Source organism: Callorhinchus milii, unplaced genomic scaffold, assembly GCF_018977255.1.
Source record: "Callorhinchus milii isolate IMCB2004 unplaced genomic scaffold, IMCB_Cmil_1.0 Scaffold3, whole genome shotgun sequence".
Classification (NCBI taxonomy): domain Eukaryota; kingdom Metazoa; phylum Chordata; class Chondrichthyes; order Chimaeriformes; family Callorhinchidae; genus Callorhinchus; species Callorhinchus milii.
In genome coordinates this window covers 90,022,865-90,046,045 of record NW_024704744.1, presented here as the reverse complement: position 1 = coordinate 90,046,045, position 23,181 = coordinate 90,022,865, and the positions used below count along the sequence as shown (strand labels likewise).

Genomic DNA, 23,181 nt, shown 5'->3' with positions numbered 1-23,181 from the left:
TACAGCATATTCTGTGAAGCGCTTTGAGAAGTCTAGAAGATGTGAAAAGCGCTATATCAAATGCAAGGATTATTATTATTATTATAATATCCAGCAGCTCAATACGATAACTGCTCACCACTGTCGCTACTTACAACGTTTGATAGCCCAGCATTCCCTCTAAGGTATTGCACTGGGATAAACAAAAGTGAGATATGCTTTGGCAGCATTCTCCCGTCTATACTGTACACAAGAATACTTTGAACAAATCACTCCCTCCTGAGTTTATGCCCCTCTCATTACCAAATCACCAACCCAGCAGGAATAATCTTTCACTATCAATCCTCTCAAAACCTCTCAGAATTTTGAAGACGTCTCAGTTACAGAGCCGTTCACCCCCACCGATAATTAAGGAAGCACAATATGTTTAGGAAAACTGCAAATTTGCCCCAAAGGAATTGGAGGAGGCAATACAGCTCAGTGAGCCTGTTCCACCTCACGCCTGACATTGGTGATTTGACCGGCTAATTTACATGACCAGCAGTACTCTACTTCAGTTAACCAGTCACCTGCCTGTTTGTGGACATTGCTGTGTTCAAATTGGTTGCCGTGATTGCCTACACAGTCAATACATGTGACAGCAATTCCCGTGAAGAGTTGTGAAGAATTTGACTACTTAGTGCAAGTCCAGCTTGAGGCCTGAACCAACAATCCTTTGACCCAGAGGCGAGCGCACAGCTGATTGAGCCAAGATGACCAACACCAGATACCAATTAGAGAAGATTAATATTTGGCCCACGTCAGTTGATTAGCTATCCAGAGCAACGTCTCTGCTCACAAAGTGCAGTGAGTAGCAGTTCAGTCTCACTCCTGTGAGGGTAATTTTTTGCTGTGACTATGGTAATGGGGTTTGAAGTATTTCCTCATCACACTGTTAGATGTTTACAGTTTCAGCACATCCTGTGAAGTGCATTTGGGGTTTCCACAGCATTTATGGCCGTTTCTTAAAAATTAATTTCCGGCCCCTTTTTTTTAAAAAAAAACATTCTCTCGCTCCCCTCTTTGAGTTCTCTCAGCCTAATGCACTGTATTGTTCCCTGTGCAGAAAGGTTGGCAACCAATCTGTGTCTAGGCTTCTGTTCAGAAGCTTGTTTCTCCTTCACAGGGGGAGGATGAGGGGCATTGGTTTTATTTGTAATTATTCTGAAGTCAGACAAACATGCAAAATTGAGATATGTGATGCATAATAATAATCCTAATCCTTGCATCTGATATAACGCCTTATCGAGTCTTTGAGACGTCTCAAAGCGATTCAGTGAATTGACTATCTTTTGTGGGTGAAATGCAGCAGCCAATTGCGCTCAGCAGTGTCCCACAAACAGTCGTGGATTGAGTAACCACATTTTGTTAAAAAAGGGATTATTACTCCAGAAAAACGATCCGCCAATCGACCAACAACCGAGTTCCTAATTACTGCTGGTAAACAGAGACGTGTGGAGAAAGGAAACTTGCCCAACATTTCGCCCTGCCTGAATCCTTCGGAATTGAACAGTATGACCTCATTCTAGATCGAAGCTGTAGAATCCCGGTATGAATATGTTACCTAACCAGACATTTGTCTAGCCAAGCAGCCAAATGGGCTAGCTAACTATCCAATGGTCTACCAAGGGCGCCCAAGAATCTGTAAGGCTATCGAACACTGGTGGAGTGGGGGGATGAGGGAAAAAAAACTAGAAACCTATAACACGGGAGTTTCTCTCTCCCGGTGTCTTGGCAAATGATCCCCCAGATAAAATTGGTCTTTTACTTCATGGAGGTTTGTGGGACACTGCTTTGCGTAATTGGCTGCCATATTTTCCTACAAAATACACAGTCAATTCCACTTTCCAGTATATCACTCCACCTTGCAGTGAGGCAGGTTAATTTAGGGGATCATTTGTACGATTTACAAAAGGATTTGTACACAATGCGGGGACCCAGAGATGACTTTTTCCGTCCCATCAAAACTGCACTTGGACATTGATCTCCCACTGAAGGGCTGTAGGAGACCCTTTTGGTCACATTCAAGTTCACGGGAGTCAGAAACAAGATTGACATCTGAGGGGAGATCTGATGGGTCAAATTAAGAAACATGCAAGATTTGCCATTCACAAATTCCTTTTAGAGTTCCACAAATTCCCCCCTTACTAAAACTCTGACCCCCTCCCCCCAATAAGACAACATGTGTGAGGCACCCTTCACCTGCCACTACCTCAATAAGACATCCCTGAGTCCCTCTCCCCCCCACCCACACACACTGGAGTCCTGTAGTTTAGTGGTTAGAGCAGACGCCTCGCAAGCAATAGGACTTGGGTTTGAATCCCGGGCAGAGCAATAACGTTGGGAAAGTTTCCTTAGTTATCACGCTTCTGTTTACCTAGCAGTAAGTAGGAACCCAGTTATTAGCTGATTGGTGGATCGCTTTCTGGGGCTAATAATCCCTTCAAAAAGAAATAATAATAATGATGATTTGGTCACTCAATCCACAATTATTTGTAGGCCACTACTGCATTTCGCCCGCTAAACATACAGTCAATTTACTTTACAGTATATCCTGTGAAGCATTTTGAGACGTCTCAAAGACACGATAAGGCACTATACCAAATGCAAGGATTATTCTGGTTATATGTTATGTGCTGATGTGAATTCAGCTTCCCCATAACTAGGATCAGAAGTTCCACGAATGCTTTCAACAAAAAATCTAACAAGATAGAGACATTAAAAAAGGACAGGATGTGAAAATTCATCCCAAGTCTGGTTAAATTTTTAATCGCTTTTCAACCCCTCTTCCCCCCCTTCCTCCTCTTCTAAAGGTGTTGATTCCTGCTGGGGGATCAACAACAACTTGTATTTATATAGCGCCCCACCCGCAGGGTAGCGTCTCAGAGCGCTTAAACTGCACCTTGTGTTTACATAGAACCTTTCACGAAGAATAACACCTCAAAGCACTTTATAGTGTGGATCACTGAGCAATGAGAAAGGTGGGAAAAGGGGTGGGGAGGAGGGGTTGAGGATGTTTGCTGAAAATATGGTCAGTGGGATGGGTTCAAGGAAGTCAACTGAGAACCCAGTCAAAGAGATGGGAGCTTACAGACTATCTTACTGACACCAGATGCTTTCTGTTGACTCGCCCAATTGAGTATTGTTTATGTGTAAGCCTGCACATTGAGTGATTATTCAATCAATAATATATAATAATCCTTGCATTTGATATAGCGCCTTATCACGTCTTCGAGAAGTCTCAAAGGGCTTCACAGAAAATACTGTAAAGTGAATTAACTGTTAGCGAAACGCGGCAGCTAATTGCGCACAGCAGCATCAAACAGTCGTGGATTGAATGACCAAGTTATTATTATTTTTTTTGAAGGGATTATTACGCCCAGAAAAGTGATCCACCAATTGACTAACAACCGGGTTCCTACTTATTACTAGGTAAACAAAGGCGTGCGGAATAAGGAAACTTGCCTAACATTTCACCCTGCCTGGGAATCAAACCCGGGTCCTCTCGCTTGCGAGGTGAGTGCTCTAACCACTAAACTACAGGACTAAACTGCAAGATAATTTTCTCCAGCATATAAAGAACAATGGGATGTTAAAAACCTCAAGACACTATTCATAAAGAAGGTAGATTGGTCGTGGCCAAGAATCCTCCAGATAAATGTATGATTCCCGAAGTGGCTGCCACATTTACCTACAAGTACACAGTCACTACACTCACCAACATTTCCTTGTGAAGTGTTTTGAGAAGTTTCAAGGTTCTGCTTTAAATGCAATAAATAGTTTTTATTATAAAATTTTACTGTATAGAAGGAGGCCATTCGGGCCTGTATTGGATCTTTGAAAGAGATATCCAATCCCCCACTCTTACTCCATAGCCCTACAAAGTTTTCCTTTCCAGGTACCTATCCAATTGCCTTTTGAAAGTTATTATCGAATCTGCATCCTCCACCCTTTCAGACAGTGCATTCCAGACCGTAACAACTCTCTCTGTAAAAAAATGTCTCCTTGTCTCCCCCCGGTTCTTTTGCCAATTATCTTAAATCTATGTCCTCAAATTAACGACACATCTGGCAGGGGAAACAGTTTCTCCCTATCCACTCTGTACGTTATCTTCCAATAATGTTCAGTAAACTGTATCAAACAATAATTCCTACATAGCCTGGCTCACGTGTACTCACCACTCTTGGTTTGGCCTGGGCCAGGGTCTGCAGGTAGTTTGGAGATGACTCGTTGCCTCTGTCGGGATCGCTGGAGATGTCATCCTCAGATTCATCCCAGGAGGAGGAGAAGCCGGTGGAGGAAGCCGATGAGGAGGAGAGTTTGCGGAGGGGTGGGCCATGCGGCTGGGTCCCATTGGGATCAGACAGATCAGTGTCTGTCGCCCCTTCTGTTCCATGCTCAGTCACAATGACGTATGGGATCTCAGAGCTGACAAAATCCCTGAGATGGAGGAGCGGGGGGGAACCGGGCAGACATCCCACTCCCACCTCCTGTGCATCCGGAACGCTGGGCAGACGCAACCCAACTTGGGGTGACCCCAGCGTAGGAAAACCCAGTTGATTCGGCATGATCTCAGCTCCATGCTCTGCAGCAATACGTTGCCCCTTCAATCCCATGCAGAGCTGCTCTTCCGGGCTGGATTCAGGAAGATTGTCTCTCTCCTCCTCCCACTGCTGCTTCCGCATCTCAGAATCCCAGATTCCTGGATCATTCTGTGTAACAACGCTACTTATCCTCCTTTCTCCATCTCCGCTGGATCTCAGTAAAGTTGTCTCTTTCACCTGTGAGTCTGTGCCCACTTCAGGATTTTGGCCATTCCTATTATCAGCGTTCCTCCGCTGGAAGTCCCAGCTGAGTTTGGAGATTTGTCCCAGATTTACATCCGGCACGGTTGCTCTCCTCTTCCCTTGAGGCATCTGGACATCCTGGGAATTGGCTTCAAAAATCCCAACTTTCCTGCTGAACTCCATGGTTTGCAGTTCCTGGGTCGGTCCTGGGCTATGGGCTCGGAGCCTGGCTCTGCCGCTTGGCAGGTTCCCATTGCCCTCGGCCATCAAGCCGTCGGGAGACCACAGTGCCGGGGCCTGGAGGGTGGCACCGGAGACACCAGGAAGGAAGCAGCAGCTCAGGTCCTCGTTGGAGCCAGCCTGGGATGGAACCCCCACACCCAGGTGGTCTGGGAGAGACGCACGATTAACCCTCGGCAAGGAGGGGCTCAGGCTCCTTGGACCCCCACTCACCCGCATGTGGATACGGGAGATGTGGAGCTCGGCTGCGGGCTGGTCAGGCGTCCCACTCCTGGGGCTGCCGTTTGCATTTATATTGCTACTCATTGTCATACCATTGTGCAGAGTGCACACAGCCATAACATAAGGAGACCGACTGCCTGGAGTGCTGGCATCTAGCCCCGTAGGTCCTGCCTTTTCTTCCTCCTCTCTCAGTCTTTACCCTCCACCACCACCACCACACTTTCAGAGCAGTTCTGAGCAGATCCCAGCACTGGCAATGCCAGGACCCACCTGTACCTCTTAAAGGCTCCACGACAAAGCTCCATAAACAAATCAGCTGAACATATTCAAAGCAACTCCATCCAAAGCAGGCAGCTCACTCGCTTTGGCAGGTGAGTGTGCCTCCGCTGAGCTGAGTGCCGGCGGAAACATAAAGCAACCTTAACCTTAAGGCAAATTCTTCAGTTTTATCAAACTAATGAAAATATCTGCTTCTGAATTAATTGAATAGTCAAGTTTTTTAAAAAAATAAAAATGACCACAATAAAAGATTAAAACTTTTTCGCATTGCACGTCTCAAGACCCTCCTCTTCAACTGCGCCTTTGGTCACCCTCCAACCCCTACCCTCCCTGCCCTGCACACCTCCAGATCCCAACTCCCTGCTCAGGTCCAAATCCCTGACTGTCCAGGACCTTGGGACGTCCTCCCAACGTGAAAGGCGCCGTGTAAATGTAATTTGTTGTTGTTAATTGCTGCACATTTGGGGTGTGTAAGTTTCAGCTGTCAATCAAAAGTTGCAATTTGTCTTCAGCTGTCAATCAAAAGTATCTTTCACTTTCCAATTCTGACCACGTCTCTGTCTCTGTCTGTCTCGATCTCCTGTAAAAGCCAAGATCTGCCCTGCACGAAGTACAGATGATTCTGATTCTGGTTTAGCAGATCCACAGAACAAAGCCACAACATGCAAATAATAATCCTTGCATTTGAATTTGGTAAATGCCAAAAAGCTGTGGTTTGAATGCCCTGTCCTGGTTCAGATCATAACAAGTATAATCCTTGCGTTTGATATGGTACCTTATCCTGTCTTCGAGTCATCTCAAAGTCGTCTTCACAGAATATAGTATATATTCCCGTTTCCAAAAGAGGTTAAGATGGGAGAGAGAAGGGAAGAGAGAGAGCGACAGGCGAGAGACAGCGCAGCATTCCTGGCAGATCAATTGCAAAGTATAATCCCTTTGATCGAGCGATGGCAAATAAATCTCCCCAATAACTGGAAGATCAGAAGTCCTTGCAAGTTTTGATCGAAGTTAACTGTGTTCCCAGAACTCCTTCCAAACAATGCTCAGTGACGATGTGTACACACACACTGTATAGATTGCAAACTTGACACAACTGCAGCTGAAGGCAAAGGCTCTTCTTTCTCTGCAGTTTTCCTTGGATTTGAAAAGAGACGATTGTGTCCTTTTGCTTCCAGATCGCACTCTAACGATATTTCCTCTAACGTTGTGAGATTTCCCGACCTCTTTCTCGCTCTCTCTCCTCTTTGTGTTTGTCAGATCGAAGTTCTCTGCAAACAGGAAGGAAGTGACTTGTGCTACAAATGTCTTGTGAGTGAGTGTATCAGAACCAGCCTCTTTCTCTTTAAATGTCTGGCTTGGTTCTTGATGTTGCACACACACACACACACACACACAGAGCCCATCCCTGGTTCTGAAGGAGGTTGGAACGAGTCATTAATTGCAAACTTCCACAAACACAGCACACCCCTCCCACAAAAGAAACATTGCACCTTCCAGACACTCTGAAGCCCACCTACTCTCAGCCAGGAAATCCATTCTTGACTTCAAATTTAAATCAAAATTTAAGACTTAAATTTTAAGATTGTGCAGAATTGTGTCTTTTTTCTCTTTTCAATAACTGCAGAAAAAAAAGCTTGTGAATTAAAACAGAATTTAATAATAATCCTTGCATTTGATAGAGCGCCTTATCATGTCTTCCAGACGTCTCAAAGTGTTTCATGGGATATAGCGTAAAGTGGATTGACTGTGTATTTTGTGAACAAAATGCGGCTACCAATTGCAAACAGTAGTGTCCCACAAACAGTCGTGGATCGAGTGACCAAAAAGTATATTTTTCAAGGGATTATTATCCCCGGAAATGCAATCTGCCAATCAACTAACAATCGGGGTAGTTAAACAGCTAGTTAAACAGAGGCATGTGGAGAAAGGAAACTTGCCCAACGTTTCGCCCGGCCAGGGAATTGAACCCAGGTTATCTTGCTTGCAAGGTGAGTACAGGACACAATTTAAGATTTTTAAAATCTAATTCTACAATCTTTAAAACTAAGACAAAATGGTCTCACAGGCTTTTTGAGTCCATTCCAGTGCTGGGGGAGCATGACATTGTCAATGATACTGTCCTTCAGATGAGATATCTGAAGGGCACAGATTTCCAGTTCTTCAAGTCGATGTTAAAGATCCCATGAGTCATCAGAAAAAAATCTTTATTTAGAAGCCAGGTTTATTCAGACTGTAAAATAATGATAATCCTTGCATTTAATCTAGAGCCTTATCATGTCATTAAGATGTCTAAAAGCTCTTCACAGAATATACTGCAAAGTGAAAGGGTAAATTATTGCAAATGCTGGAAATCTGAAATGAAAACAGAAGTTACTGGGAACACTCAGCAGGTCAGACAACATCTATGGAGAGAGGAAAATGAGTTAACGTTTCAGATCACATCTGACGAAAGGTCATTGACCTGAAATGTCATCGACCTAAAGTGAATTGACTGTATAAAGAGAAACCAATTTTTCACACTAAAAAGAGACTAATCTCCAAATTAAGACGGAATCTAAAAATTGTCTACAAATCTTCACAGTCTTAAATGTTAAGACAAAATGGTTTTACAGATTAAGACTAAGGGGAATTTTAAGGTGCAGATTCAGGGATCCCAAGCTGATTTTTTCCCCCTCCTTAACCAAAGGGCTGGTGAGACCAATTGAAAGTGCTCGCTGTTCGTTGCTCACTATTGCTCACCTGTCATGAGTTAACTTAGCACAAAGCGGGGATTTAAATCTAAACTGATATTAGTAAACCCCAATGAATCAACAACAACAACTTGCATTCTTATAGCGCCCTTCAAGCCCTTCTGTCCCGGAGTGTTTGGCAGTGGCATAAAAGTACCTTGTACAGCCAATTCACTTTACAGTATATTCTGTGAAGCCCTTTGAGACGTTTCGAAGATGTGATAAGGCGCGACATCAAATGCAAGGATTATTATTATCATTGTAAATAGTTTGCAGTGTTTGAATTAGGAAGATCAAACAGAGAACCAAGCCAGTCAGCTCATTCATGTCTCCCAGTGGCAAATAACGGAACTGCAAACGATGTGTGCCTGGAATACCCCACTTGACCAGTCAGGGAATGTGGAGGGAGGGAGCGAGCGAGGGAAGGAAGAATAAAAGACCGAAGAAAACTTTTTTTCCCCCCAGTCAGCAAGTTGTTCAACATGGGCTCTCACCTGGTGAGTTATTTTTAAGTATATTATCCTCCTGGTGCGGTTGACTTTCTGTACACGCTGCCCAAATGGAGAATTAATCCTTGCTTTCCGTATCCTCCTTGGAGTTAAGTGGAGTCTCCTTGGAGCTGAACTGGCTCCAATGTGACATCTTTGGTAATGGAATGACAGAATCGAGTCAGCCCCGGTCTCTCGTCTGGTTCCTGAGCCAGGAGTCCTCAGTATTCCAGGGCACTGCTGATGACAGCACAGCCCAGCCTGACTCATTGGCAGGACCTGGAAGGACAGACCAGTCACTGGGGGCAGGGAATCCTCCCAGTCAACTCCTGTTAATGTTGTTGTTGTTAACCCTGCAAACCAATGCCCTAATGGGTAGGGTGGTCCTAGCTGGACAAGTAGCGGGAAACCTTGCCAGACAGAAATATTAATGTCAAACTATGTAATTTTAGCTGGTTAGATTTCAGCAGTTACCATAATGCACACTCTGGGGTCCCCAAGCCTTGGCTCTTGCTAACCTGCGCCTAATACTTTCCGGAATTAGGTGAACAGGTGTCACTCCAGGGAGAAAGTGTGCATTCCATTCCAACAATATATCTCTGGGATTTCTATGTGTAGGTGGGATGCATGGAAATCTCAGCTTGGTTTGGAGACTCTTAAGCACGGTGATGGGTTTCCGTGTGTCAGACAATCGACTGAGTATAAAAAATAAAAAATCCCGAAAATGAAGAAACCTCATAAAACCGTGAATTATTTTGAAGTGCAGTGATTGTCTTTACTTAAGGCAAAGAGCAGCAACCAACCTGTACCTCTTAACATCTCACAACCAGCGGTGAGGCGCATAGCTTGGCTGATTGACATGTATTCCAGAGCACTTGGATGAATATTTGCGAGTTTTCTGGGAGAAATGATTTGACTTTTGGTTGTGTAATTCCCTGCCCAGACAGGTGGATGGGATCTACATTTAATGTGTGATTGTAGGGAGCGATAGCCAAACAAGAGATAAGAAACCACATAGCATTGTTTGCAAAAAATCTGAGGATAATGTTGCACACACACAGTCTTACAGCAATGCTGTAATCCCAGACCAGAAACCACAAGACACAGACAATAAAACATTCCAAACAGCTCCTTATACAGCAATGTGCCAGTACAGCTGGAGAGAAACAGCAGAAGGCTATTCTGACATCGTAATGGAGAAGATTATTATATTGTTAGCAGTGGTCTACTTGGGGTGAGGTGTTAAAATGGAGGTCATTTCTCACTGAATGCGCTTCAGGTGGACATTAAAGATTGCAGATTGTCTTAGCTTCAAATGGTTCCAATCCTTAGTAATTGGGTTAATTTTGGTCAGCGAGCCGACTGCAGAAAATGTACCTACAGTATTTCTACTCATTGAATTGCAACAACAACAACCAAATTACATTTGTATAGTGCCTCTCATGTCAGGAGAACATCCCAAGGCGCTGGACAGTCAAAGTTTCGGACCTGAGCTGGGGGTCGGGATCGGGGCAGGTGGAGGGCAGGGGGCAGAAACACTCAAACGTGGGTCCCATCTGCCTGGCCTTCACGAGGGCTTTAAAGATCCTGTGACAGTATTTGAAAAAGAGAGGAATTTCTCTCATTGTCTTCCAGATTTAATAATAATAATATTCCTCACATTTGATATCGTGCCTTATCACTTCTTCGAGACGTATCAAAGTGCTTCACAGAATTTACTGTAAAGTTACTGTACATTTTGTGACCAAATTTATTGACCAGTTATTTATTGACCATTTATTGATTTATTAACCAGTCACCTCTATCACGGATGTTTATGGGACCTCACTTCATGCAAAACAACTGCCTTGCCTGCTCACAAGAAACAATTGCTACATTCAATAATTATTTGTGCAGCTTTTTTGAGACATTATATAAGTTATTTATCTTTTATTTGTTGCAGTAAATCTCCTTAAAAGGATGCAATCCAAGCCTTCATTCTGCGGAACAGTCCCAGCCTTCATTCTGCGAGACCAAAGCTATTGTAAAGTTTGACTGCTATTTTTGTCCCTGTGTGTTTTTTTAACAAAACAAGAATGATTTCCACAGAGTGAGCCAGGCCATTAATCTCACTCAGATCAGTTTCCATTGGGTCTGGTTTTTCCATTCACTGAAGGCCCCACATCCTGCCTCTCTCTCTTTCTCTTACACACACAGTGACTTCATTCACGAAAGGCTGTGGCTGAAGTCGGGTTCCTGTGAACATACACAAATCATATTTGGAGGAGAAAGCAAAACAGGGCTACACCGTATCTAGAAGTCAAAAGAGTATTGCACCTGGTATTAGCCCTGTAACACCAATAGGTCTTAAAATTTAAGATTGAGCAGAAATTATAAAATTCTTCAATTTGGTTGTAATTTAGCAGCTGCTTTTTCACACTTGTCAAAATAATAATCCTTGCATTTGATGTAGCTCCTTATCAACTCTTCAAGACGTCTCAAAGCATTTCACACAGTATACCATAAACTGAATTGACTGTGTATTTTGTGGGTGAATGCAGCAGCCAATTGCGCACACACTTATATAGCACCCTCCACGCAGAGTAGCATCTCTGAGAGGTGTCCTCCTGGACACCTACCACAGTGGGTGGTAGGTGGCCATATGCACGGTCGAAGAGAAAGGTTTTCAGGCGGGACTTTGACAAGGGAGAGAGGGGCAAGGCAGAGGGATTGAGGAAAAGTGTTCCACAGTTTCGGGGAGTAGGTGCTGAAAGCCAACCTCCAATGGTGGACTGGAGGATGCAAGGTACAAGCAGGAGGCCGATGCCAGTCGAGCGGAGGTGCTGGGTGGTGGATTGGGGAGTGAGGAAGTCAGAGAGATAGGGTGGTGCCAGGGAAGGGATTTGAACACGAGTGTGAGGATCTGGAAGTCAATCCGTTCAGTGATGGGGAGCCAGTGGAGCCTGGCCAGAACTGGTGAGATGCGGGTACAACAACAACAACAACAACAAGATTCCATTTATAAAGCGCCTTTCACGTCAGGAGGACGTCCCAAGGCGCTGCACAGTTGGGTCATGACCCGAGCAGGGGGAAATGGTCAGGGTGAGGGGAGGGAAGGGAGGGAGCGAGGAGGGGGAAATGGTCAGGGTGAGGGGAGGGAAGGGAGGGAGCGAGGAGGGGGTAGAGAGTCGAGAGGGGAGCTGAAGGCACGGTCAAAGAGAAAGGTTTTGAGACCGGCCTTGAAGGAGGAAAGGGAGGAAGCGGCGAAGGCACTGGGGGATAGAGTTCCAGAGCCTGGGGGCTGAGAGGCTGAAGGCCCGACCACCGATGGTAGGGCGGTTGGGGCGGGGGACGTGGAGTAGACCGGCGCCAGAGGAACGGAGGGTACGGGCAGGTAGGTAGGGGGATATTAGGTTGGAGAGGTAGGAGGGAGCAAGACCGTGAATGGCCTTGTAGGTGAGGATGAGGATCTTGAAATCAATCCTCTGGGGGATGGGGAGCCAGTGGAGGCGAGCGAGGGTGGGAGTGATGTGGTCCGAAGCCTGGTGCGGGACAGTACACGAGCTGCAGAGTTCTGAATGACCTGCAGCTTGTGGAGGGAGGTGGCGGGAAGGCCGACGAGGAGAGAGTTCCCGTAGTCCAGCCTTGAGGTGACAAAGGCGCGAACCAGGGTTTCAGCAGCGTGAGGGGTGAGGTAATGCCGTAGTCTGGCGATGTTCCGGAGGTGGGTACAGGTAAATATGTGTTCAGCAGAGTTCTGAATGAGCTAGATCTTTTGAATAGTGGAGCCGGGGAGACCGGTGAGGAGTGTGTTGGAGTAATCCAGACCGGAGGTGACAAACGCATGCACAAGGGTTTCAGCTGCATTTGGGGTAAGGTATGGTTGGAGGTGGGCAATATGGCAGAGGTGGAAGAAAGCGGTTCTGGTCAGGGACCAGATGTGGGGGAGGAAGGACAGCTGGGAATTGAACTGGACACCTAGGTTGCACACTGAGTCTGAGGAGCCCAGGAAGGTTGAAGAGTTCAGATCCGTAGGAGTGAAGTCGTTGACAGGATTCAAGGAGTATGGCTTCCGTCTTGCCTACATTCAGCTGCACAAAGCTTGCACCCATTCAGGCCCTGATGTCTGCCAGACAAGCTGATAGAATATCGGCAGACCTGGAGTTGGTACTGGAGGAGGCAAAGTAGATTTGTGTGTCATCCACATACATGTTTACCCTGTGTCTGCGAATTACATCATCTAGAGAAAAGATAAGGAAAAGAAGAGGGCCAAGGATGGAGCCCTGGGGTACCCCACAGGTGACCGGGTGGAGGGGAGAGGAAAAAACATTTGCCAAGATGAAATGGAGGCGGTTGGTTAAGTAGGACTCGAGCAATGTGAGTGCGGTCCCATTAAGGTGGATGAGGGAGGAGAGGCAGTGGAGGAGGATGGCATAGTCGACTGTGTCAAACACGGCAGAGAGATCCAGGAGGACAAGGAGGCAGAGGGAGCCCTGGTCACAGATAGAGAGAATATTGTTTGTGCCTTTGACAAGCGCCGTTTCTGTGCTGTGGGCAGTCAGGTCAAAAACCAGACTGCAGGGGCTCAAGGAGCGAGTGGAGGGAGAGGTGTAACCGAAGTTGACCTGCCACCACATGTTCCAAGACTTTGGCAAGGAAAGATAGGTTGGAAATGGGACGGGAGTGTGAGGGATAAGAGGGATCGAGGGTGGATTTTTTGAAGAGTGATGACAGAGGTTTTCATGGGGAGTGGAACAGAGCCTAAGTAATCAAACCCAGGTTCTCTTGCTTGCGAGGAGAGTGTTCTAACTACTAAGCTGCAGGACTCCACTTGTTAACAACAACAGCTTCCAAATTAAGATGGGATTTAAGAATTTTCCACATTTTTGTGCATTCTTGAACTTTAAGTAGCACTGGTTCTCCAGGCTAAGACCAGGTAGAATCTCAAGTCATTGATGCTTGTTCCTGATGCCTGAAATTTCTTATTTCCTTAGTTTTAAAATTATTGTATTAAAATTTAAGATCTTGCGGAATTTGGGAAAATTCTTAATCACTGTCTTAATTTAGAGCCCATTTGGGGATTATTATCCCTGGAAAAGTGATCCGGCAATGATTTTAACAATTTTCCAATAATTCTGCCCGATATTAAATTTTAAGGTCATGGTCTTTCACTGAGACCATTAGAGATTTCAGACCACTGTTTCTGGGGGAGGATCTGAAACACAGTCTGTGAAGCATGACAGCCATTGATTAGTGACTCCGTAGTGTTGTAGTGTTCAAGTCTATTCACTCTCTGGCACCTCCCCACCTCTCCGACCTCCCCAATCCACCACCCAGCACCTCTGCTTGACTGGCACCGGCCTCCTGCTCGTCCCTCATACCCTCCGCCCCACCATCGGAGGTTGCGCTTTCAGCGCCTATGCCCCAAAACTCTGGAACACTCTCCCTCAATCCCTCTGCCTTGCCCCTTCTCTCCCCTCTTTCAAGCCTGAAAACGTTCCTCTTCGACCAGGCTTTTGGCCACCTCCCCCCTCCCCCCAGCTTGGTCAGGCTCCGCCATTGTTAAGCGCACTGAGCCGTTACCCTGTGTGGAGTACGCTATATAAGTGCAAGTTGTTGTTGTTTCTGGGAACCAGAAGGCCATCACTTCCACCCGTGGGAATTTTTTTCCCTAGAAACAACAATAATAATATTCTTTGCATTCAATATAACAACAACAATATTACATTTGTAGTGCGCCTTACATGTCCTCCCGACGTGAAAGGCGCACTACAAATGTAATATTGTTGTTGTTATTTCACGTCCTCCCGACGTCCCAAAGCGCTGAACAGTCAGATAACTTATCACATCATTTGACATATCACGTCAAATCATTATTACCTCAAATCACTTCACAGAATTTTGCTGTAAAATATAACGGTTGCATATGTGTAGGTGAAAGATTGCATCAAAGTGAATTATTGCTTGTGGGCACTTCATGTGTGCAAGTGAACTGTCGTATTCACCGACAAATAAAATCACTAATTTGAAAGCAATTACACGTGAAGCTCTTTGAGACATTTTGAGGTTATAGGTGTAGTGTTGCCGTCTCGGAGACTCAAACAAAACAGCCACTGACTCGAAATGTGCCTTCTCGAAGAGCACTTGCCAGCCTTCCAGCCCCATGTCACATCTCTTGTTTCAGGACTCTCTGACTTATTTCCTTGAACTTGACTGTAATGATAATAATTCTTGCATTATATATAGCACCTTATTACATTTTCGAGACATCTCAAAGCACTTCACAGAATATACTGTAAAATGAATTGACTGTATATTTGCTAAATGCAGCAGCCAATTGCACTCCGCACTGTCACACAAACCTTCGTGAATTGAGGTGAACAATTTTTTTTTAGCATTTATTACCCCCGGAAAAGCGATCCACTAATCGACTAACAACCGAGTTCCTACTTACTGCTAGGCAAGCAGAGGTGTGTGGAGGAAGAAAACTTGCCCAATGTTTCGTCATGACTGGGAATCAAACCAAAGTACTATAAACCAAGGGATCTTTAATCTATAGCTTGAATAGATAAAAAAATGCTAAAAATTGTATATATTCAATATATTGTGTCTATCCAAGCTGCCCATTAATTTTGCACAAATTTTGCAGGAGGCCAGATCCAGACAAGCGGAGGCAGCAGGTAGTGGGTTGGAGAGTAAGCGGGTCAGAGAGGTAAGGAGGTGTCTGGGCATGAAAGGATTTGAAGACGAGTGCGAGGATCTTGAAGTGTGAGTTCTGCACAAATTGCACAAATCACCAGAACTGCGATTTGAATGAAAGCGTGCTATTCACATTTTCATTCAAATCCAATCATCTAATCTTAACAGGGGATTTGCTCAAAAAGGTACATTAATTTAAAAAAAACACATCCAGGCCAGATAACAACACTATAATACATATCCAGGTTCCTTTGTCCAATGCAACACTATAGGCACTGTATCACATTGCCAGGATTATTACTATATTAAATTCAGACTTGGGAGCAGAAACGGAGAGCACACGTTTAAAGTTTAAAAAGCTTCATACAGTACAAAGATTACAGAATATTTTTTTCCACACAACAATTGGACATTTTCAAAATAAAATAACAACAATTTGTGTCCCTCATGCAGGGTAGCGTCCCAGAGCGCTTGACAGTTGTGAGCACGAACCCGAGCCAGGAGGAGGGGTAGATGACTGTAGACACGGTCGAATAGGAAGGTCTTCCAGTGATCTGAAAATGGGGAAGGAAGCGACAAGGCAGAGGGATAGAGGAAAAGAGTTCCAGAGTTTCGGGGCACAATGACTGAAAGCATGGCCACCAATGGTGAAGCGGAGGGATCGAGGGATATGCAGGAGGCCAGAGTGGAGGCAGCGGGTTCGGGAGTAAGCAGGTCAGAGATGTAAGGAGGTGTCACCAGGCATGAAGAGATTTGAAGATGAGTGTGAGGATCTTGAAATCAATAAAAGCAATAAATACTGCATCGATAACTCCTTCAAGAAAATAATCCTGGGAGAATACATGGGTGGGTTCAGGCTGAGGTTCACAATAATAATAATAATAATCCTTGCATTTGATATAGAGCTTTTCATGTCGGGAGGACGTCCCAAAGTGCTTCACAGAACACACTGTAAAGTGAATTGACTGCACATTTGTGGGCAAACGCACAGCAATGTCCCACAAACAGTCGTAGATTGAAAATGACCAATTTATTATTGTTTTTGGTTTTGGAGGGATTATTATTAGGCTCTGTGTGGAGTAAGGAAACTTGCCCAAGGTTTCGCCCTCTGCCTGGAATTGAACCCAGGTCTCTCGCTTGCAAAGCGAGTGCTCTAACCACTGAGCTACAGGACTCCACAATATACTTGTTTTGATGTTACATTCATTATATTAAATGCAAGGACCTTTTATTGTAAGCCATTGGACAAAGGAACCTGGATATGGATTATAATGTAACATAAATGCCACTTGTGGTCAAGAGATAGTATTACAATGTTTTAGATGTCACTCTCGCATGGTATGTTGCCTCCCTGGTGCCAGGATTGATGACATCACGGAATGGCTAAAACATTCTAGAAGGGGAAGGGGAACATCCAGAAGTCATGGTTCATGTTGGGATCCATGATGTAGGGAAACAAAAAAGCTGAGATCCTACAAGGAGTGTATCAGAAGCTAGGGAACAAGCTAAAGAGTAGGACCTCAAAGGTGGTGATCTCTGCATTACTCCCAGTGCCTTGTGCAAGTGAGTATCAAAACAGCAGGATCAAGCACATGAATGTATGGCTGGAGAAATTGTGCAGAAAGGAGGGCTTCAGGTGCCTGGAACATTGGGACCAGTTTTGGAGCAGGTGGGACCTATACAAGGTGGATGGGTTACATCTGAACAGGGCTGGGACCAATGTCCTCACAGGACATTAAACTAGTGCTGTGTAGAAGGGATTAAACTAATTTTGAGGGGGGAAGGGAATCAGGCTGTAGGATCACGGAAGAGAAACATGTTACATAGAGGGCTGGGAGAGATGAATAGCAATGTAATAAGGAGTAATCCAGAAAAAAGGAGGGATTAGATGGGTGAGAAATGCAGAACCAACTCAGTCAGTCTAGGAATGCATGTGTGTAAGATTGGTGAGCTGCAGGCTCAAGTTGCCACATGGGGTTATGAAGTAGTGGCAATAACGGAGATCTGGCTAAACAAGGGCAGGAATGAGAGCTGAATATTCCTGCCTACAATGCATTCAGGAGGGATAGCGAAGGAAAAAAAGGAGAGGTGTGGCAATATGGATTTAAAGTCATGGTTACGGCCCTGGAAATGGATGATGTGCCAGAGGGCCCAAAAACAAAATCTATTTGGTTAAAGTTAAAGAGCAGAAAAGAACCTGTTACTCTGTCAGGTGTATACTATAGACCACCAAATAGTGGAAAGGAGATAGACGAGCAAATCTGCAAGTAGATTTCAGATAGATGCAAAACCAATAGAGTAGTAATAATGGGGGACTTAAATTATCCTAACATAGACTGGCAAAATAATAGTGTAAAGGGCAAGGAGGGGGAAGGATTCCTAAAATGTGTGCAGGATAACTTTCTGGATCAGTATGTTTCCAGCCCAATGAGGAAGGAAGCAGTGCTGGATCTAGTTCTGGGGAATGAAGTGGGGCAAGTGGAGCAGGTTTCAGTAGAAGAGCGTGTGAACAACCGTGATCACAACATCATTAGTTTTAGAGTACTTATGGAAAGCAACAAGGAGCAATCAAAGGTGAAGATATTCAACTGGAAGAGGGCTAATTTCAATGAGTTGAAAAGGGACCTATCCAAGGTGGACTCAAAAGAAAGATTGGCAGCTAAAACAGCTAACGAGCAATGGGAAGCCTTCAAGGAAGAGATAGTTCGGGGACAGAACAAATACATTCCCACAAAGGGGAAAGGTAGGGCAACCACACCTCCCTGGATGACTAAGGAACTTGGGATTAAAATAAAAGGGAAAAAGGAGGCTTATGATAAATGTCAGATCCAAAATACAGAAGATAATCAAACAGAATATAGAAAATACAGAGGAGAACTGAAAAAGGAAATAAGAGGGACAAAGAGATTATATGAGAAAAGATTAGTGGGTAACATGAAATGGAACTCTAAGGTATTTTATAAGCATATAAAGAATCAAAAGTATGGTGGGCCAATTAGTGACCAAAGAGGAAATCTTCTTGTGGAGGCAGAGGGCAAGGCTGACGTACTGAATGAATACTTTGCATCTGTTTTCACAAAAGAAGAGGATGCAGCCAATGCCACAGTGTCGGAGGAGAGAGTAGAGAAATTGGATAAGATAAGAATAAACCGAGAGGAGGTACTAAAATGTTGACGGTGCTCAAGGTAAATACGTCACCCGGATGGGATGCATCCTAGGTTACTGAGGGAAGTAAGGGTGGAAATAATGGAGACTCTGGCCACAATCTTTCAATCCTCCTTGGACACTGGGTGGTGCCAGAGGACTGGAGAGTTGCAAATGTTACTCCTCTGTACAAAAAGGGGCAGAAGGATAAACCCCGGAACTACAGCCAGTCAGGCTAACGTCAGCATGGGGAAACTTCTAGAGACTATAATCCGGGACAGAATAAATTTTCACTTAGAACAATATGGCTTAATAAAGGACAGCCAACATCAGTTTGTTAAATAATAATAATAATAATATAATAATAATCCTTGCATTTGATATAGTGCTTTTCACGTCTTCTAGACATCCGAAAGCGCTTCATAGAATATGCTGTAAAGTGAATTGACTGTATATTTGTGGGCAAACGCGGCAGCCAATTGCGCACAGCAGTGTCCCACAAACAGTCGTAGATTGAAAATGACCAATTTATTATTGTTTTGGGTTTTGGAGGGATTATTATTAGGTGTGTGGAGTAAGGAAACTTGCCCAAGGTTTCGCCCTCTGCCTGGAATTGAACTCAGGTCTCTCACTTACAAAGCGAGTGCTCTAACCACTGAGCTGCAGGACTCCATTGTTAGACATGATTAAAGGCAAATCATGTCTAACAAACCTGATAAAGTTTTTGATGAAGTAATGGATAGGATTGATGAGGGTAGTGCAGTTGATGTAGTTTATATTGATTTTCAAAAGGCATTTGATAAAGTGCCACATAAGAGACTTGTAAGCAAAATAGAAGCACAGTATTAAAGGGACAGTGGGAGCCTGGATACAGAACTGGCTGGGAGACAGAAAGTGGTGGTGAACGGTTATTTTTCTGACTGGAGGGAAGTGTGCAGTGGTGTCCCCCAGGGATCAGTTTTGGGATCACTGCTGTTTTTGATCTATATAAATGACCTGGACTTGGGTATAATGAGTATAATTTCCAAGTTTGCAGATAATACTAAACTAGGAAAAGTAGTAAATAGTGAGGAGAATAGTAGCAGAGTGCAAAAGAACATAGACAGACTGGTAACATGGGCAGACATGTGGCAGATGAATGTTAATGTGAAGAAGTGTGAAGTGATGTATTTTGGGAGGAAGAATGAGGAGAGGCAATATAAGCTGATGGTACAATCTTAAAGGGGGTGAAGGAACAGAGAGACCTGGGATTCATATAAGTAAATCTTTAAAAATGGCAGGACAGGTAGATAAAGCTGTTAAAATGCTTACGGGATACTGGGCTTTATAAATAGGGACATGGAATACAAAAGTCAGGAAGTTACGATAAACCTTTATAAAACACTGGTTAGTCCTCAGTTAGAGACTGTGTTCAGTTCTGGGCCCCACATTTTAGGAAGGATGTCAAGGCATTGGAGAGGGTGCAAAGCAGATTTACCAGGATGGCTCCAGGAATGAGGGACATCAGTTATCAGGAGAGGCTGGAGAAGCTGGGATTATTCTCCTTGGAGCAGAGAAGGTTTGGAGGATACTCAATATAAGTTTTCAAAATTATGAGGGGATTCGATAGGGTGAAGCAGGAGAAATTATTTCCACTGGTGGGTGGGTCAGTAACCCGAGGACACTGATTTAAAATAGTTGTTAAAAGAAACAGAGGGGAGATGAGGAGAATTTTTTTTCACACAGCGAGTTGTTCAGATCTGGAATGCGTTTCCTGAAAGGGTGGCGGAAGCTGATTCAATAACAGCTTTTAAGAGAGAAGTAGATCATTATTTGGGGAGGACAAGTTTGCAGGGCTAAGGGAAGAGCACGGGGGAGTGGGATTGATTTGGGCAGCTCTTTTCAAAGAGCCGGCACAGATACGATGGGCCAAATGGCCTCCTTCTGTGCTGTATAATTCTATGATTTTATGATTGATGATGGGGTGAATGCAGAGAGGATGGGGGACATGAAGCAGCCGGTGTTCGCTTCCGGTAGTGATTTTGATGCTGGATGAAACTAATGAGAAGAGCCCAGCACAGCCCCTCTCCAGTGCACCTCCTACCAACACAATGGGAGCAGGTGGCCATATCAGGGGGAGGGGGTGAGGGTAGAGCAAGGCTGTGTAAAAATATACAAATTCATAAAACTGTTTGCATTTAAAATAGTGTCTATGATATCAAATGCTTCAGAAAGCGAATGGATTTCTGTGGTAATATCCCTTGAAAAGAAAAAAAAACACTCGACTGTTCATGGGACTATGTGTAATTGGCTGCTGCATTTCGTCCACAAAATACAGTCAATTCACTTCACAGTATAATAACACAGCGCCACTCATGCAGGGTAGCGTCCCAGAGCACTTGACAGTGACGGAGCATGACACCAGGGGAGGGGGGAGGTGACCGTAGGTACGATTGAAGATGAAGGTTTTCAGGCGCGATCTGAAGATGGGGAGGAGGGAGTAAGGCGGAGGGATAGAGGAAGAATGTTCCAGATATTCTGGGTTTCGTGGCTGAAAATGCGGCCATCGACGGTGGAATGGAGGGCATGACGGACATGCAGGAGGCTGGAACCAGTCGAGTGGGGACAGGGGTAAGCAGGTTGGAGAGGTAGGGAGGTGCCAGGGCATGAAGGGATTTGAAAACAAGTGTGAGGATCTTGATATCGATCCGTTCAGCGATAGGGAGCCAGTGGAGCCTGGCTAGAACTGGTGTGATGGGGGTACGGAGTTTAGTAGGGGTGAGTATGCGGAGTTTTGGATCAGCTGGACCCTGTGTATGGTGGAGCTGGGGAGACCAGCGAGGAGGGCATTTGAGAAGTCGAGTCAGGAGGTGATGAATGCATGGACAAGTGTTTTGGTTGTGTCTGGGGTATGGTACGGAGGCGGGCAATGTGGCAGAGGTGGAGGAAGGCGGTCCTGGTCAGGGACTGGAAGTGGGGAAGGAAGGACAACTGGGGGTCGAACCTGACGCATAGGTTGCACACTGATTTGGTAAGTCTGAGGATAGGCCAATGAGGTTGAGGAAGTCAGAGTCGTAGGATAGAAGACATTGATGGGAGCTAATGAGTATTCCTTCCAGCTTGTCAACATTTAGTTGTAGGAAGTTTTCGCTCATCCAGACCCTGATGTCCACTGGACAAGCTGAGAGAACAGCGGCAGCCCTGGAGTTGCAGCTGGAGGAGGAGAAGTAGATCTGTGTGTCATCCGCATACATGTGGAAGTTTACCTCTGCGGATGATATCGCCAAGAGGGAGCATATACATGAGGAAGAGGAGGGGGCCAAGGATGGAGCCGTGGGTACACCACGGGGGACCGGGCGGCGGCGGGAGGAGAAACTGTTTGAGGAGATAAAGTGAAGGCAGTTTGCTAGGTAGGACTCGAACCAGGCTAGTGCAGTCCCACTGCATAGGTGGGTGAGGGAGGAGAAGCAGTGGATGAGGATGGCGTGGTTGACTGTGTCGAAAGCAGCAGAGAGATCCAGGAGGACGAAGAGGCAGATGGAGCCCTGGTCACAGAGAGAAAGGATGTCATTTGTGACCTTGACAAGCACCGTCTCTGTGCTATGGGCAGGACGGAAACCAAACTGGAGGGCTCAAGGAGGCAGTGGAGGGAGAGGTGAGAGCAAAGCTGGTTAGCAACAACGCGTTGGCAAGGAAGGGCAGATTGAAAATAGTAAAGATAATAGTAGTAGAATGGTAATAATAATAATCCTTGCATTTAATATAGTGCATTATCACGTCTTCTAGACGTCTCAAAGTACTTCACAGGATACAAAGCACTTCACAGGATATACTGTAACATGTATTGACTGTATTTCATGGGCGAAACGCGGCAGCCAATTGCACACAGTAGTGTTTCACAAACAGTTGTGAATTGAGTGACAAATTATTCTTTTTTTAAGGGATTATTATCGCCAGAAAAGCAATCCGCCAATCGACTAACAACCAGGTTCCCACTTATTGCTAGGTAAACAGAGGAGTGTGGAGTGAGGAAACTTGCCTAACATTTTGCTCTGCCCAGGAATCGAACCCAAGTCCTATCGCTTGCGAGACAATTGATCTAACCATTGAGCTACAGAACCCCAGTGTAAAGATGTTGGCTTGTGTGTGAAGCAGAAGCAGGCCTGCCAGTCATGTGTCTGGTTTGATCATCAGTTTATACTAAATTAGCTGATCTCAGTTAGGATTGCAGTAAGTACACTAAATTTGGCCTCAGCAACCTCTGAGCTACCAAGAAGCGACTGATACTGGTTTCCTGATCACTCTCCTTACTAGGACGTGCACTGGTGGGTGGATGTTGCGTGAGGAAAGGACTGAAGTCGGTTGCAATGCCCGCCCGAACTGCTCGTTTCCCACTAAATAGACATCAGTGGATAGATCCTCACTGTCTTGACTTAAGGGACAGTGAATGAGGACCAAATGAAAGCAAGTTATTCAATAGAAGAAGGAGATTAAAGAGCAGGAGAAACAAATGTGTCAGAATGATGAGGCCAGCAGGGTAAGCACTTCACCACAAACAGACACTGGATACTGGGCAGCTGTCAGACACTTACCAGGAACTTCTCGCTCAGGCCTGAT

The 23,181-nt window shown here is 45.0% G+C and overlaps 1 protein-coding gene across 1 annotated transcript in view; it reads right to left on the bottom strand.

Moving 5' to 3' along the window:
* itpkb (inositol-trisphosphate 3-kinase B) overlaps nt 1-5,865 on the bottom strand; it is a 39,317-nt gene extending 33,452 nt beyond the window's left edge. Inside the window, exon 1 of the mRNA XM_007907202.2 lies at nt 4,197-5,865. Within this exon, the coding sequence (XP_007905393.2) occupies nt 4,197-5,384 (1,188 nt within the window). The 5' untranslated portion in view covers nt 5,385-5,865. The remainder of the gene's footprint in view (nt 1-4,196) is intronic.
* Between the last annotated feature and the right edge of the window lie 17,316 nt (nt 5,866-23,181).